The sequence below is a fragment of the Alosa alosa genome, chromosome 2 (assembly GCF_017589495.1).
Source record: "Alosa alosa isolate M-15738 ecotype Scorff River chromosome 2, AALO_Geno_1.1, whole genome shotgun sequence".
NCBI lineage: Eukaryota > Metazoa > Chordata > Actinopteri > Clupeiformes > Clupeidae > Alosa > Alosa alosa.
Window position 1 is genome coordinate 8,282,929 of NC_063190.1, and position 17,098 is coordinate 8,300,026.

The 17,098-nt window shown below is 41.0% G+C and overlaps 2 protein-coding genes across 7 annotated transcripts in view; one reads left to right on the forward strand and one right to left on the reverse strand.

The window, feature by feature from the left end:
* The window catches only part of dhrs11a (dehydrogenase/reductase 11a), a 30,318-nt gene that overhangs the window by 9,893 nt on the left and 3,327 nt on the right, over nucleotides 1-17,098 (forward strand). Inside the window, exons 2-8 of one of the 3 annotated variants that reach the window (XR_007196271.1) lie at nucleotides 2,272-2,481; nucleotides 3,658-3,752; nucleotides 3,922-4,051; nucleotides 4,248-4,340; nucleotides 4,965-5,030; nucleotides 5,177-5,452; nucleotides 5,879-6,577. Coding sequence is in view for 1 of the 3 variants with exons in the window: in XM_048267426.1 (XP_048123383.1) it covers nucleotides 2,272-2,481; nucleotides 3,658-3,752; nucleotides 3,922-4,051; nucleotides 4,248-4,340; nucleotides 4,965-5,030; nucleotides 5,177-5,218 (636 nt within the window). In the remaining 2 variants the exon portion in view is untranslated. Of the gene's footprint in view, nucleotides 1-2,271; nucleotides 2,482-3,657; nucleotides 3,753-3,921; nucleotides 4,052-4,247; nucleotides 4,341-4,964; nucleotides 5,031-5,176; nucleotides 6,578-17,098 lie in introns of those variants that run through there. The other 2 variants (XR_007196272.1, XM_048267426.1) reach the window with 2 other exon arrangements.
* Nucleotides 8,606-17,098, reverse strand: part of si:ch211-283g2.1 (sodium- and chloride-dependent GABA transporter ine) — a 41,258-nt gene continuing 32,765 nt past the window's right edge. For all 4 annotated transcript variants that reach the window (XM_048267400.1, XM_048267393.1, XM_048267406.1 and 1 more), the window contains 3 exons: nucleotides 11,138-11,238; nucleotides 10,185-10,352; nucleotides 8,606-9,926 (listed from right to left, as the gene is read on the reverse strand). In XM_048267400.1, coding sequence (XP_048123357.1) covers nucleotides 9,825-9,926; nucleotides 10,185-10,352; nucleotides 11,138-11,238 — 371 coding nt within the window. In that variant the 3' untranslated portion in view covers nucleotides 8,606-9,824. The remainder of the gene's footprint in view (nucleotides 9,927-10,184; nucleotides 10,353-11,137; nucleotides 11,239-17,098) is intronic.

A 17,098-nucleotide genomic window follows, 5' to 3' on the forward strand; every position in this document is an offset into this window, starting at 1 on the left:
ACTTGGCAGTTAGCCTATCTGAACATACAATAGTATTCAGCTTAGAGAATAAAATGTTTAAAGTTGTTTCATGTTTAATGAAGTAGGCTATCAAACCCGTTTTAACCATGTCTTGGTCCATCCATTTCAATAACTTGGCAGCTTCGAAAATCTAAGGCTGAACGTTCATAACATATTCTGTTTAGGTTACTATGTTATAGTAGCTTAGGTAAGTAGACCTAGTTCATAAAACAGAGTAAGCAAACCTTTTCTAAATCGTCATAAGCCGACGACATAGGCTACTGTAGTTGTTTAACTAACCCAATTCCACACGTCGTTCTCTGTTTACAGTAGGCTACATTACGCGTCATTTCACTCAGTGGCCACACGCACAGCACGTGAATCTGCAAGACACCAGCCTGCTAATGGTGGTAGTTCACTGTGATAAACATTAAAATTATAGCCTGACAAGCCAGACTAGGCAATAACATATTTGCTGCCGCTAGGGTGCGTCTAGATTTCTAGGCTATTAAAATTAGCTTTGAATTTAATCAATAAGATGGAAGATGTTTTATTTTGATATAATTTGCATGTAGCCTAATGTATTCTCTATTGGGTTGTAATCAAAATTAAGTTTTAAATAAAGTTAACACGTTTTCTGAAAATTTTGTTCCCTGTGCCCTTTTTAAAATTTGAGCCCCTGCCCCTTCAAAGGTCTCTGCACGCCCCTGACTAAAGCAGTAGGCTATGCTTTTTTGATTTTCAGCATAAGTGAAATTGTCCCTCAGCCTGAGGGTGGAATTGTTTCAACAGTTTTATATGAGATGTTTCAACATGGAGAACAGAGAAGAGAGCACAGGTGTGTGTGTGTGTGTGTGTACGTACACACACACACGTATTAGCAGGTACATTTGTGTCCATGCTCATTTCCTGTCCGTGATCCGATCCTTGAGAACCCCTCTCTGGCCGTCTTGCATTCCTCTCCCCGTTCCCATGGTGACGGCCGGACTGAGAGAGGCCGTTAGACAGCTCTACTGATATGGGATGGCCACCTGAGGGGCAGTGCCTGTACAAACCACACATCAGAGGCCTCGAGCCTCCGCACAACACACACACCACCAGACAAAATATGAAGTCCCCGTTCATTTTTCCTCTGATGCAAGGTAGGAGGAAGTGGATGAGAGTCAATAGGACTATTTTGAATTGTTATGTTTGTGTTGTTTGTCTAAATAATTCTATTTAATGCCTGGGAGGCTGTGAATACAGAACATGATGTCATACTGTCATCATAATTACATACTCCACAAAAAACATGAGCAGAGTAACACAAATGCATTATTCTATCGGCTGCATCAGCAGTGTTACAGTCACAAGACAGATACAAATATTTTACGTTTTATTTATAATCTGGGTGCAAAAAGAATTCAACAGGTTGCCATAGATTCTCACGGTATCCTTCTATGCTACTCTGTAAGCTTTCTGCACTAGCAATGTTTGTACTTAAAGTACTAATAAGGGTTCTGATTGAGATCAGTGGTTTGATGACAGGGTAAAGACTGGATGCGGGGTGCTTCTGCTAGAAACTGCTGAGTGGAGATGTTAGCAGCACTGAAATGCACCATCATCAGTCTCAGAGTGAAAGGAAATCAAAATAAAGCTGTATGGGCTCATCAAATTACATTGAACAGACACTTTTTTACGAAGAGACCCAGGATTTTCTACAAGGAGGAACTCAAATGTTTCCAGGACTTTTTTTGTTCACCAAACAACAAAATGCAGCTCCATGCAGTATCCCAAAATATACAAAAATGTCAGATTCCAACCTTCTTTTCTTTTTGCAATGTCAATGTGACAACACATGATATAAACGTTAACGGTATTTCACTTTAGAGTCATGTGCTGAACATCCCTTGCTTCTGTGTCATCTTGTGATACAGCACATTCTGCTAGTTGGCAAAGATGAGTAAAAAAGGTCTAAAAATTCAATTCATGGTTGACTTTGTCTTAGTTTTGATTATGGAACTAAGATAAAATGGCAAAAGATGATTTGTAATATCTCTTTTACCAGGGGTGCAGTAAATGTGATGGGTACTATATGTGCTGTGTAAGGGCACTATGACGTATAGGTTATGACGCTCTATCAAAATATAATTAAATGTGTGTGTTTGATCCCAGCCGATGCTCAGAGGCCCTGTATCCTCACACGGCCAGACTCGGCTCATTCCCCTGCTCCGAGGCCCCCCGCCGCTGCCCAAACCTTGAGCTCCTGTCTGTTTGGCTCCTTCTTTTCAGAAGCTGGCGGCGGAGTGCCAGAGCGCGGGCTACCGCGGGACCCTCTTCCCCTACAAGTGTGACCTGTCCAACGAGGAGGAGATCCTCTCCATGTTCTCGGCCATCCGGATTCTGCACACGGGCGTGGATGTGTGCATCAACAATGCCGGACTGGCCCACTGCGAGCCGCTGCTCTGCGGGAGGACAGACGCCTGGAGGAACATGATCGATGTGAGTGAGGAATAAACGTGTGTGTGTGTGTGGCAGGGAAATGCCTACAGGTACATTTATGCCATCTGACCTGTCAAACGTCTATCGTTCCATTGTGGTTTTCACATAAATCATGTATCATTGCATCCTCATCATAATCCTGAAAAAGAAACCACTACTGCTGACACCATTGCCTCAACTCTTTGATGTCATTAAGCAATCTACTGACTGTTGACAGTGAGGAATACACATAGATTCAGCTATTGCTCAGGCATGGGCTGGTTACAGATAGGTGTTTTTTACTGACTCCACAAGATGATTTATGAACCTGCTGACAGTCTCCAAAGCGCTATCCAAACAAATATATTTGCTTTTTAAACACAGGATGATGCTTCCTTCAGATGTGTCATTCACTGTAATTGCAGCATCCAAGAATGTAGGCCACACACAAGACATGATGTCATCCATTTTCATCAAACTTGTAGTAAAGGAAATTATTTCCCCATTTTTCTCAGGCTTTAAATATAATGTTGTTTTTACCTTGTGCCTTGCTCAACATGACTTCTATTCAAGTAAACATTGGCTCATTAGAACCTGAGAATGGCCTCAGCAGAGCCACACAGAGTTCCACTTCTAGAATGTTGCCAGCTCCCCCTGTAGTGGGACTCCTCTCGGCCCTTTGACCATTCAGGACCCTGTTGAAAAACATGGCCCACTCAAGGCATACATTTCTGTTGCCCGTCCATCAGTTTCCATGGAATTCGAGCTGAAAGGGAGAAGTGGAGGGGGTGCTGAGGGAGCATGGCAGCAGGAGGAGGGAGAGAAGAGAGAGAGTCTGAGAATGTGTTTATTTTTAGCCTGCTTAATCTGGACTCTGGTTCTTTTCCCTGCTCCTTGTCTTGCACGGTGGGCCCGCATTAGCCAGTCCACTCACGACAGCCAAACTGACTTCTGCTGGGGCCGGCCAGGGTGATACTCCATACACCCACACACACACACTAGGGGCAGAAAACATACAGCTTTGGCTCCACCACTCTGTGACAATGGTTGTATGGAGCCTCCATTGCAGTCAATTTTTAAGAAAATATTGTAAAGCTCTTAAAAAGTTCCCTATTTGTATTTGTGATAAAAGTATGTAAGTAAGTATTACATAAGCCTAGATGTATAATTGAGGGATTGGTGTGAATTGTTCACCAGGTGAATGTACTAGCCCTGTCCATCTGCACACGAGAGGCCTTCAAGTCGATGCAGGAAAGACATATCGATGATGGACATATTATCAACATTAACAGGTGCAATACAGTCACACACACACACACCTTTAACAGACAAACCTAGAAATAACAGCAAATGGAGACCAGCTATACCATGGCCTCAAGGCATTAGCCATCAGAATATGTATATCCACCTACCTACTTACCTTCTCGCACTCTCCTCTTCTGTATCTTCTGTCCTGAGCAGTATGGGCGGCCACCGGATGTTTCCCAGTGCAGACGAGCACTTCTACTGCGCCACCAAGTACGCAGTGACTGCCCTGACAGAGGGCCTGCGGCAGGAGCTACAGGAGGCCAAGACCCACATCCGCGCCACAGTGAGCAGAGCAACGCTTCCACTCACTGCCCTCTCTCCTCCTGGGGTTTCAACCTTTCAGCTCCAAACCTGACCACAAATAAAAACTACCTTTTAGAGAGAATGGGGCAGAATATGGAGCATATCTGTTTTGCAAGTTTTTATTATTTTTTATTTTGCTCTTTAATGGTATTGAAAGTGTTTTTTTGTTTCTATAGTGTATATCTCCGGGTATAGTGGAGACTGAGTTTGCTTTCCGGCACCACAATACCGACCCAGAGAGGGCTGCAGCTGCATATGAAAGTATAAAGGTATGTAGGACGTGTGTCTCTCAGAATCTGAATGTCTTTATTTTATTATTATATAATATACAGAGCCTGGGAGGTCTCATCGCTACAATTTTCTTTTATGTCAAGAGAGCATTTCACTAAAGCGTACGCTCAATTTACTAAAACAATTTTTAATTTTCAATTTACTAAGTCATGTCCTTGTTTTAATTAAATCGTGCGCTCGTTTTAACTGTTTTGTTCCCAGGTTTTATTCACTGGAACTTGGCCAGCACAATAGACCAATTTTGATGCACATATATAAAGTTCCCCTTGATCATGAAGTCAGAGGCGAGTCATTGTTAAGATCCAAACAATACCAAGTGTAGTAGGTTAAGGAAGGCAACAAAATATCTAATGTGTAAAGAGCCAAACTTTCCAGCTTTATCGAAATGTCTGTTGTACTGCCTCTCCTAGTTCCTGTGAATAAAATTAAGCATCATTTTGTAAAACAAGCATACTATTTAGTAAAATGAGCACATTATTCAGTTAAACAAGCACATGATTTAGTGAAAGAAGCGCAAGTCCTCTTGATATACATTAAAAATCTTGCGATGACACCTCGTAGGCTCTGTATATTTACATAGGCCTATATGTTGTTTTTTCCAGTGTTTGAAAGCCAAGGACATAGCCAGCACCGTCATGTATGTTCTTAGTGCTCCTCCACATGTCCAGGTAAATACAAAGTGTCTCTCACTAAGAAGCAAAATCTTTCGTTAATTTTGTAAAACTTGAATAACTGTTTTTATATTAGCCTACATACAAATGAGTATTAACATGGAGTGCTTTTAGTTATTGTTTTCCTTTTTTCTTTTGTTTAGATAGGAGATATACAGATGTGGCCACTGGAACAGGTGCTATAGCAACAGGATTGGTCCATATAGCCTAACTGGCTGAGCAGATGAAGAGAGCAGTGTTGGCAGCGCGTCAGCAGCTAACTAGCGCCACCTTTAGGTGACCGTGTGCAAAACCTAGTTCAAAGCCAGACGGATATGTCAAGACTTTGCTTTCGTTTTTTGAAGGGATACCATGCCCCTGGCTGGCAGGAGGGGTAATTTGCTGTTGGGAAAATTACCTCAGCGTCTGCAATGTCCAAGGTGTGTGGTTGGTTGTCTCTGTCAAGAAAAGAATTGTAAAAAGGTCAGCTGTATGACCAGTTTTTACATAGTTTTTAGGTCATATCATAATATGTTTCGTTGAAAGACAGAAAGGGGAGAAACTAAAGCACAATACTGACTATTGTTGTAGCTTAATCTAGTCTTTGTTGAAAGACATTTATGTACATTGAAGTTAACACAATCGATTGTTCAGTTTGACTACTGCTCAATGGCATTTTTGACTGAAACTTATTATATTAGTTATTTTATGTCTGTTATCTTCTGTCACCCTGATATCACTCTTGGGGAGGATGAGCCTCTTAAACCTTTACCCTATTCTTTAGAGATGTCTGATTGAAAGCTGCAATTCCACTAATTAGGGTACAAAATCAATTATTTTTTAATAAAACATTTCAATTCTGACAGATGTACACCACGCATGTATTCAAATTCTGCTAGAAAAGTTCTGTCACCAATTACTGGAAGAACTCAAAGAATGGAAGAAAACCTACTACAAATTCGCCAAAACTTATTCCATCTACTGTACATGGACCGGTAAAAAGGTGGTAGGAATACTAATGTCTGAAGGGAAATCGTAATAGCTGTGGGTGGTTTGATAGTCTCCAGAATGTCCTCGATTAAATCAACATCACTATGCAACTTTTGAAGTAGGCTACTTAGGAAACGCACCAAGGGACACCATATCCACTGATGGGCAGAGTGTCATGTGCAATGGAGGGTTGACCATCTGTTTTCAACATCTTAAATTCCTCACTGGACATTTGTGCTAATCTAATTTTGATACCAGTTATGACCGACAGTCTATGGCTATGATGGCCTGTATTTCAGTGTTATGAAGGGCATGTTTTGTTGAATGTCTCCATGTCTCAAGATTGACACTTCTCAAACTGAATAAGGTTGTATGTTCTGAATTTGTGCTCATTGTTCTGTGCCTAACAATGAAGTGTTGTACAGCAGGAACCTGAAAATGAAAACTACAACCTTACTGTATATGCCTGAAATCCTTCCTAGAAAGGAAGATTACTGAACTGTTTGTGATGATAAAGCATGTTTTGTCTTTACACAAAGTCTCTCAAAAATTAAAATGAGAAGATACAAAATGTTTCTGAAATGGGTCTGCATTGGTTTAGCTTCATCATACTGAACTGTGGACTACAAACTAATAGTTTTATTATTGTACTGTGTATGACAATGCCTTAAAGGTTCCACATGCAGGACCTTGAGTTTAGCCTGGAAACAAATACCCATAGGAACCTTTGGCAAATTTGAATATGCTCTGCAGGTCTGTCTGGCAAAGTGGCCATTGACGCTCATTTCCAATGTTCCTAAAACCCGGGCACCCAATCACAATCGCTAACTATGATTACTGTGAATGTATGTGTGTGCATGTGTATCTGTTTATGCACATGTGTGCACATGGAATGGGTTAACATGACCCCTGGAGGCAAACATACGGAATAAATTGGTCATCCTAGGCCCTACGGTTCTCAAGATATTCACAGAAAACTGTGTCTGCCCTACCCTCCTTTCGGGGGGTCCAGTACAGCGGGGGGGCTACAGATCAAAACGAAAAACGATGGTTCCATGCTATCCATGTGGGGTTACATGCCCACCAAGTTCCATGTACCCCGGTCTTTCAGTGTCCCGGGAATCCTTGTTGGTGTACAGTCAGTAAATGTACACATAAATTATTTTATTGTAAGGCCCCCCATGAACGAAAGTTCACAAAACTTGGCATGCATTCGGAGGGTGTCATAATGATCCTACACTTTCAATTTCGTGCAGTTTTGACCATGTCAGCCAGAGATATTGTGATGAAAACACCTAATTTTTTTTGCTTTTTAATTTTTAACTAGGTGGCTTATACATGAAATAAGTGGTAATGGGATGGGTTGACATGCCCCTTAAGACCAACATACAAAAAAAAGGTGGACCTCCTAGGCCCCACGGTTCTCGAGATATTCACAGAAAACTGTCTCCCGCCACCTACAGGCCAGTTGGTGTATAGTAACATAAATTAATTTATTGTGTGGCCCCCATGAACGGAATTCCACAAAACTTGGCGTGCATTCAGAGGGTGTCATAATGATCCTACACTTCCAATTTCATGCAGTTTTGACTATGTTAGGTCACAGATACCCGCGATTACAACACCTCATTTTTACTTTTTGTGTTTAACTAGGTGGGCTTATACATGAAATGAGTGGTTATGGAATGGGTTGACATGGCCCTTTGAGATCAACATACAAAAAAAATGGTCCTCCTAAACCCCTACGGTTCTCGAGATATTCACAGAAAACTGTGTTCGCCCTACCCTCCTTACGGGGTGCAGTCCAGCTGGGGGCTACAGATCAAAACGAAAAACGATGGTTCCATGTTATCCATATGGGGTTACATGCCCACCAAGTTTCGTGTACCCTGGTCTTTCAGTGTCCCGGGAATCCTTGACGGAAATTTGGACATGCGAAAAAAAAAAAAATCTGACTAAACCTACAGTATATGACGGGCAAGTGCCGGGCGTCATAATTACTAAGGCGGGAATTGTCCCATGTGCGTAAGTAACAAAAAATTCTCCCCTCTGTCATTTACGTGCGATAGAGGTAGTTACGCATTTTGGGAGGAGCACCCCCAAAATCTGGGCATTTCTTATGTATACAATTCTTGCGCGCATTCTGCCACTGACTTAGCTCCTTTCCAGCGATACGGTCCCGAGGGCTGTATTAAGGTCAGGCGCCACTACAAGGTGAAACAGCGTAGTGCTCAATGTCGGCTGTAGGCCTAGTTCTAAATACATGTAGGTTACACAGGTTACAAATTAAAATCACAATATGAAATTCGGTGCTTAATATGCTGATACGGCTTTATGTTTTTCCCCATTACAGTGTCACACCCGGATCACACGGGGGGGGGTCAAAATCCCCCTTTATGCAGAGCAGAGGCAGCGAAATCTATGACTCTATGGATTTTGACCCCCCTTTGTGCGATCCGGGTTCCTGGAAGAGGCTCCTGATGAAATATCTTGCTCCACCATTTATAATCTTTGACTAAGCTATCTTGGGTTATTCTGAATGAATGAATGACTGGACCATTACATTAACATAAACGCACACACACAGAAATTACTCTTACCAATTACTCTTAAAATGAACAGTTGTTGTAGGCCATGTAAAACACAGATTTTACAAAAACATACCAAGTAAGCAATTAACATACAAGTAAAATCAAACAAATATAATCCCACAGTAGTGCACATAATGAAAGATTACAGAAATGTATGCAGCCCTTTACCCATGGTTATTTAAACATGTTCAGTGATGTAAAATTCAGTTATTCTTTTCTGTCCTAGTTTACCGCCAGTTTGTTAAGCAACTTTGCTGAGAGATAACACAGACAACATGAGCCTTCCTTCGGTCACTTTGGTCACAATTAAGACATTCCCCTTTGGACTTTGAATAACTTATCTCTTCTTGGACAACGGAGACTTGTGATCAAAAGGAAAATAACAGCTGAATAGACATTTGAACACAACATTCTTATTACTCCGCAGTATTAAAAAACGAGTTTATAAAAGAGTTTATAAAACTCTAAACTAAGATGAGTCAAACTAAAAACTCAATCTACATACAGTAGGTCCACTGGAAGCACTGATATGAATTTATTTCTTACCAAAAAATCACACAGAAGTAATGTATTTATATCTAAATAAATATAAATAAAAGTTTGTAGTAACAAATCTGTTGAAAATATGTAGTATTCAAATATGTCCAAAAGTGGGGCCCCACTGGCCCCAAACCGCTTTCTTTTTAAATAGAACACTTTGGCTCTTGCTGATTATACAAAAAGAAACATTTTCCATTTAAAAAAAAAAAAAAAAAAAAAATCTTCCCCTTTTAACATAATTTACCAGCTAAGTTAATCATCCACACCCTGGTGAGCCCGCAGAGGGACGACCATACAGTAATAAATCCTCAGTTAGCTCTGAGGGCTGCCGTGCAGAGCTCCTGTACGTCCACAATTGATCCTTGATTGAGGTGGAGATGGGAGGATATACAGCTGATCTGCAAAAGTATCTACAGTCTCCTGGGGAGAAGTACTACAACAGTAGTGAGCCCACAGCCATGGTGTAAACTGAATGAATACAAAAAGATCTGTAGCCTTCCAATCACACCACGGAATGTCTTTGCATCCTCTACCTAATGAATAGTATGGGAGGGGAGTGGGGTTCCCCATTTTGTTTGACGCTCAAACAAGCAGATGAAAAGTTGAAGTGTAATGTGGTAACGAAAGGAGTAGGGTTGGTCTAGAGAGTGATGGTGACAAGGCAGAGAGCTTTCCCAAATGGCTGTCCCTTTTAAAGCTTCACAGCCAATTCTGGAACTAACTCTCTACTTCCTGATGGGTGGATGGTTGGAACCTTTTCCAAACCGAAGGGAGTGAGGGACCTGCGTATTCTCTTTTTTAACAACAAAAAAGACAGAAGAAAAATTAAACACAATGATAGAATTTTTTCATGTAACTTTCATTTAGGGTAACTGCAAACCAATACTATATTCATTGACATTGAGACAGACAATAGATAGATAATATCGATTAAAAAAACATAAATTAAGGAATTACTACAATATATCAGAATTATTACAATAACACTAAGGGCTTATGAAAATACTGTAACAACAAAACACATGTACTGTATGGTCTGGAGCAACCATACCTCCATGAAAGAACCAGGAAGGACCCACAAAGTATGTATGGCTGCCAGTGGAATCCACATGATCGAGGCCAAAGCGATCACCCAACCCACTCCTTGAGCCCAGGGTGGGTAAACGTAATCCTCGTAGCGAGCCGGCTTAAACTGGATGACTGAGAACACTAGGATCACCTGCAGCACAACAGCAGCATCATAGTATGCGGCGGTGGCCTCCCGTATCGTATGGAAATATATTTTAAAAATGGACTGGCCATTCTCAGCACAGTATGTCAATACATAATTGTCATAATATATTCTTATAAAATGGGCAGAATGATGAAGGCGGAGCTGGCTCCGGAGCACAGGGGGATAAAAGAAAGGAGACAGAAAAGACAGCGCGAAGAAAACGAAAGTATGATGAGGCATAGGCCTAGGCTTCACATGGATTTGGAGACAGACCCCCCAAAGCCACAGTGCGTGGTTTGCAGAGACTTCCTAACTCGCAAATCCTATTGTATCTGTTTGTGGTAAAGTCATCACAGAACAGCCGCTCCTAAGTCAGTGTTCTCCTAACTTCAGATAGGAAACCAAAATCCGTTTCTAACTTTAGGATGACCCATAACATATGATAGAACTCCGCTATCTCAATGTATCACAATGGATGTACTGCTCAACGGGAAATTCGAACACAAAGCGGACAAAAATGGCGCCCCCAGATAAGGTGAATTGGTTCTACTTGTGCACTTATCACAGGTGAATTCTCTAATAACTCATCTACCTGGCTGAGGAGTTGTGCCAATTACAATCAGCTGGTTAAATGAATGGTTGGAGTAAATATGCAGGAATTTTACTTTCTGAGGCCAGACTTTTACACCTCTGGCTGAAGAAGAGCTACACACAGTACATTTACACACATTCAGGTCATGAAAATAACACTTTCACGAGAGCAGAGTTTATAAAAACTTATTTGTACTTACTCCAATCAAAACTGGGCATATTATCCACCAGCACACTTTGAAGAAGATGGAGGGTGGTTTCCCGGTCATCTCAATAAGACTATCAGTAAGCCGTCTCACACCTTTTGGTAAAGAAGTTATGAATTATTATTTTCTGAACCACTCCCTGCTGTTTATTTAATACATTATGGTGATTCCAGCCCACATCATTTTTTTTAAAGATTTGATTAAACTTTGTCATTTACAGGTACAGAGCCAATGAAATGCAGTAGACAAACATCAAAATTCATTTATTTTTATAGTATTTTACATAAACAAACAATAAAATAAAATATGAATAGGCTAAATAAAGAAAAATAACAAATGTAACATCTCAACGATAAGAACAGATGTCCTTGTATTAATATTAATGAACATAAAAACAAAAATTAAAGAAAATGACAAGGAGTTAAAATAACCGAGAGAAAAAAATTGGTGGGAGAGGTGAATGGCTCAGGGGGTGTTGAAAGCTAGGGAGAAGAGGTAGTCTTTAGGCTGGATTAAAAAGCTACTGATAGTGGGGCAGGAATTGACATCATCAGGAAGGCTATTCCAGAGCTGGGGAGCATAGACAGAGAAAGCAGAAGAAACACAAAGAAGACACTGGGAAGATAGAGGTTTAGGAGGACAGTATGGATTTAAAAGATCACAGAGATATTGAAGAGCTTAGCCATTTAAAGCGTTGTAGACAAAAAGCAGAATTTTATCTAATTTATTTCTGTGTTCTACAGGAAGCCAGTGCAGTTTAGCCAAGACTGGTGATATGTGGTCACGTTTCTTAGATCCAGTTAACAATCTGGCTGCAGCATTTTGGACCAGCTGGAGTCTACTCAGGGTGGATTTAGTTAAACCTACATGTAGTGAGTCGCAGTAATCAAGCCTTGAGGAAAATAAAGGTATGGATAAGAATTTCTAAAGCACTTTAAGAGAAAAAAAACTAAAGGCCCCATCATGGCGATCTGAAACATAAGCGTGTGTTGCGCAATGTTAGCATAGCGTATTCTTATCATGACGCAAAGCGTATTCCTATCTTTTTCGCCATGTCCTTCCCTTTTATTACACAATGTGCCCAGGGGTGTGGCAATTAACGACTTAAGGTGTGATCTGGCACATTATCTAAAAATTGCTATCTTACACCATCTACAAAGCATTACGCCACTGACCAAGAAAAACCTTGTCTATAGCGAAAGGCACAGCTGAAGACGCACTGTCACAAGATGTAAGCAGCAACTCCTCTACAGGATAAATGTCCTTAGGTTTTTTAATTTAGTCATTCGAACATTATTGGGATAAGTGTTGCTTTTTTCAGGCTATGTTTTCGATGGTAACCTATCGTCAGTCAATAGTGAAAGTAATTAACTGTGTATAACTGTTTTGTCGTTGATTATGACACCATGGTGAAGTTAATTTCACTTTGCCTAGGAGTTCAAATAATAGACGAATGTAGATGCGTGAAGGCTATACTCTGCTAGGTTTTAGTAAAGCATGGTTTAGTAGAATACCTGTTCCATACGGTCTCGCGTGCAAGCAGATTCCTTCAAATGCGCCGCTGACTATCAAAATACTGATGCGCCGTTTGAAGTTGCGCTGCTTGCTGTTAAAGGTAATGACAGATGTCATTCTCACTGATGTTTGATAACAAAACCACCCCCAATGTGGACTGGACAAATCCCTACATTTATTTAAGCTATTTGCCAGTGACCATGCGTTTTAGATCACTTAAGCTTTGCTATCATTCTTAGCTGGAAAAAGCTTCCCTTGACAACACTATTGACTTGCTTATTAAAAGTCAAAGAGGAGTCTAGGAAAACACCTAGTGTGATGATTAACAGACAGAGGGCCAAGACCCTTGCTTACAATGTTGACAGTCCGGTGATCCAAAAATGATAACTTCTGTTTTATTGTCATTTAGCTGTAAAAACAATCCAATTCTGCACTGTTCTGTTATCCGAAGTCTTCTTCTTCTTCTTCTTCTTCTTCCCACCAAATTTCTGCGTCTAATTCAGCTTCAACCATTTAACGTAGAAACTTCGTTCAAACTTTGTAACGTAGGTCCTGAAAAGGACATTTGAGGAATGCATTTTTCACTTTTGTAAACTTTATACTTTTTGAGATATTACCAAAAAACAAGCTTATTTTCCCCCATAGACTTTGCATTGGCACTATGACATCACAATGGGCTAATTACCTTGATTTGCACCTGTATCAACTTCCAGCTGCTCAACTAGGCCCCATCAAAGAGCAGGTTCAACTGATTGCACATGTATCAACTGCTTTCTGTTCAACTAGGCCAACTCTCTCTGTGTCTCTCCATTCTACAAGGATATACAGTGGGTCCCAGTTAAGTTTGATCGGGTTCCTTCATGAATCACGCACCCCGTTTTCTCAGCAGAAATGGCACAAACTGCACTTGACACAAACAACCACAAGGTGTCACTTGGGAGTTCTGCCACTACTATTTTTGATGCGACTTGACTTAACTGCTTCCATGACGCAGTGAGCCATTACCAAACATATATGATAATACAACAGCGTGAGTTTTTATATATCTTATACACTATTTGTCACTGTTACTTATAGATGTGATAGTGTAACGATAAGTGCATGAGACTTTCAGCGGGGGCACGGGAACTTAAATTGATCACGGTAGTTTAAGCTTACACTTAAAGGAGAATTCCGGTGTGATATTGACCTAAAGTGTGTTGAAACATGATACCGAGTGTGAACGTATGTTTCATAGCCTATCTCGGTTTGTCCCCTGCACTCCAAAATCTGGCGCTAGTTAGCCGATGCTACCAACAGCTTTTTCAATGGTGGTGCTTCGGCATCGGGCTAGCCAAGCAAATAAATCACTGTTTTACACCATTTACGAGGCTCAATGTATCTCCACACTTCAATTGGTAGACTTCCAAAAATAATTCAGTGGAAATGCATGGATTCCAGTTTCTTCCAGTAGCAGCAACTGGAATCCATGCATTTCCACGGAATTATTTTTGGAATCTGATCCCTTATCATACCTGTTCATTCTTACTCGCCGTTTCGACTTATCGCGTGGACTAAATTCAAGATGGCTGCAAACGCTAAACTTCGTGAAGATACTGTCTGTATAAATCGTCTTGTAAGTAAACTACCAGTGCTTTTTCAAAGTTCTCAATGTCTCGTTTTAAATGTCAGGGCCCTCGGAAGTCTACCAATGAAGTGTGGAGATGCATTGAGCCTCGTAAATAGTGTAAAACAGTGATTTATTTGCATGGCTAGCCTGATGCCGAAGCACCACCATTGAAAAAGCTGTTGGTAGCATCGGCTAACTAGCGCCAGATTTTGGAGTGCAGGGGACAAACCGAGATAGGCTATGAGACATACGTTCACACTCGGTATCATGTTTCAACACACTTTAGGTCAATATCACACCGGAATTCTCCTTTAAACAGACAAAACATTCTAATATGAAAATGTAGATGCAATTGTTGTAAAATTGTGCAGCTCCTTTAAGAAAGCCCCGTGCGCAGGGATGAAAAGAGAAAGCGAGATGGGATGTGTGTTAGAACTTAGATGCGTGTGGAAAAAGTAGACGTGCTGTTGAGACTGGAGCGAGTCATATTCAAAATCATCCAAAAAATAAATCCGCAGATAAAACCAATTATTCTCATTCATTGCAACCGCAGCATGCCAGCTTGCCGACGTTCAAACGAAAAAGATATCAAAGCACCTTTTGCGTTTGAATGTAGCACAATTTTTTTTTAAAACAGCTGGACCATCTATAAAAAAAGTGTTTTTTCTTTTCTTTTTGAGCACGACCGAATCCCAGGACATAACCGCACTGGACCTTATAATAGGCTCGAGATATAATTCCAAAGATAGGGGCCTACTGCACTTAAAACTTAAAAAGATTGAACGAAGCTTCCCGAAATTTGAAATTGCGATCAGTGACTGGCATCGGGTGAAGCTTTTCGAAGTTGAACAGGCTATTAAAAACAATTTGCACACCTCAATGTCACAGTAGAGACTGAGCTCTCCCTTCTATGAAATGCTACCTGCAAACTGGCCTATGATTTCATTGCTGAGTTTGCGGCAAAGCAAGACAATGTTTTTTCAGAGTCAGGATATGGCGAGTCAGTGTCATTTATTTGTCCAATGTTAGCCTACAGACCAGTTTCCATAGTGCACATCTTATCAACAGTTTGAATGTCGTGTGTTTCTGCTCATTGACAAATACCGTTCAGCACAATGATTCATGCCCAATTAATTTCCCCTGTTAAAGTGTTCTCCTTTGTTACACTATTTGGTTTTAATTGGATGTAGCCTATGATAAAACACCATATGGCCAAATATGTGACTCAGCTAATGTTATAGGCTATACAATTTCCCCTCTTAAAGACAAGCTGGTGTAGCTTATTAGACTAGGCTACTAAAATGCACCGACGGTAGCCTTGGCTATGTGTAAAGTAGCCTAAGCTATCACATGAGTTCATGCACGTAAGTTCATGCATCTGTCAAGTTCGCACAGGGCCTTGCACCATCTGTCAAGTTCACACAGGGCCTCGCACCCCCTTGCGACGGCCCTGCAGCTCCTCCTAAGACAGCAAGGAAAAAGGTAAAATACGCGATAAACCCGGGAAAAGGTTTGTTTTGGTCCCGGTGATTATTTGTGAAATTGTGCAAACGACAAGAAAGGTGACGTAGCACGCAAGCTCCCAAATTGACCCAGTAGCCTACAGAAGGCATCAATGGACTGGGGAGGGTCATGCATTTTTTCTTAATCACTTTGGAGGGTCATAGAAAAATTTCTTGCTGGCGAGGAAGGGTCACGTCTTTTTTGGCTCCCAAAACTCCTCCGGTAGCCCCTTAAATAAATAACGAACAGTCCCTAATTGATTATAGCCTGTAGGCCTACACCAGCAATTGTTGAACATTTACCTGTACAGGACATTGACAGTAGCCCAGCCTAACAAGCTGATGTTGCAAAAGACATCAAAAGACGCAATTAATCAGAAATAAATAATGTAATCGGCATCGCTTTATTTAACAAACTGCAAGCAACAAGAGGGTTGAGTTTGCTAGCTGTGAGGCCAAACCCAAGAGCAGAGCCTATCTGTTAAGGCACTCGATAGGCTATATGGTAACGAGCTGTGTGCGCCTGGAAAGACAATAGAAGATGCTTTCTGATTAGCACAGCGAAGACGGCTCTCGTCATCCCATACCCTCCCCCCACTTCCTGTAGCCTACCATTATGACTTGTTGCCGTTTTGGGACATTAAGCTTTTTCACTTTAAGCCCCCCTCCCCCACCCCCTTCTTTCACAAGCAGTGGGGGAGCACGGGGCACAAAGTAGCCTAACACTTATTGGTAGACAAAGGAGGGTTCTCCGCGCTTCTGTCGTTTGGCGACAATCCGGTGCAACCAGGCCAGGACAGATATTTTAGAGAGAAGGAGAGACGCCGGTGCAGCTCAGATGTCTTCTTATTCTTTTCTTTATTCTTTAGTAGGCTAAAAGGTGCAGAACATTATTAAACTTTGACTAACGTTTCAATGTGTCGATGTTTTTGACTAACGAACATCAAAACGATAGTCAAAGTTTAATAATGTTCTGCACCTTTTACTAAAGAATAAAGAAAATTAAGAAGACATCTGAGCTGCACCGGCGTCTCTCCTTCTCTCTAACACTTTTTGGCTTTGGCTCAAATTTCTAAAATCATTTGAGTTTCACTAGTCACATGTTTTAACAAGGAACACTTGTTATTGAACTAATAAAGACGTGTATCGAAAATTGACTTTATTTTCCATACGGAGAAATAACATATGCAGAGTCTAACCAAGGTCAATCTTGCCAAAAAAGCCCTCAAACCTGAAAACACATGAGGCAAAAGTGCAAAACATCACAAAACTAACTAAACTAACGCGCATATTTTTGTATTGCAATCATTGTAGCCTACAGTTGTAACA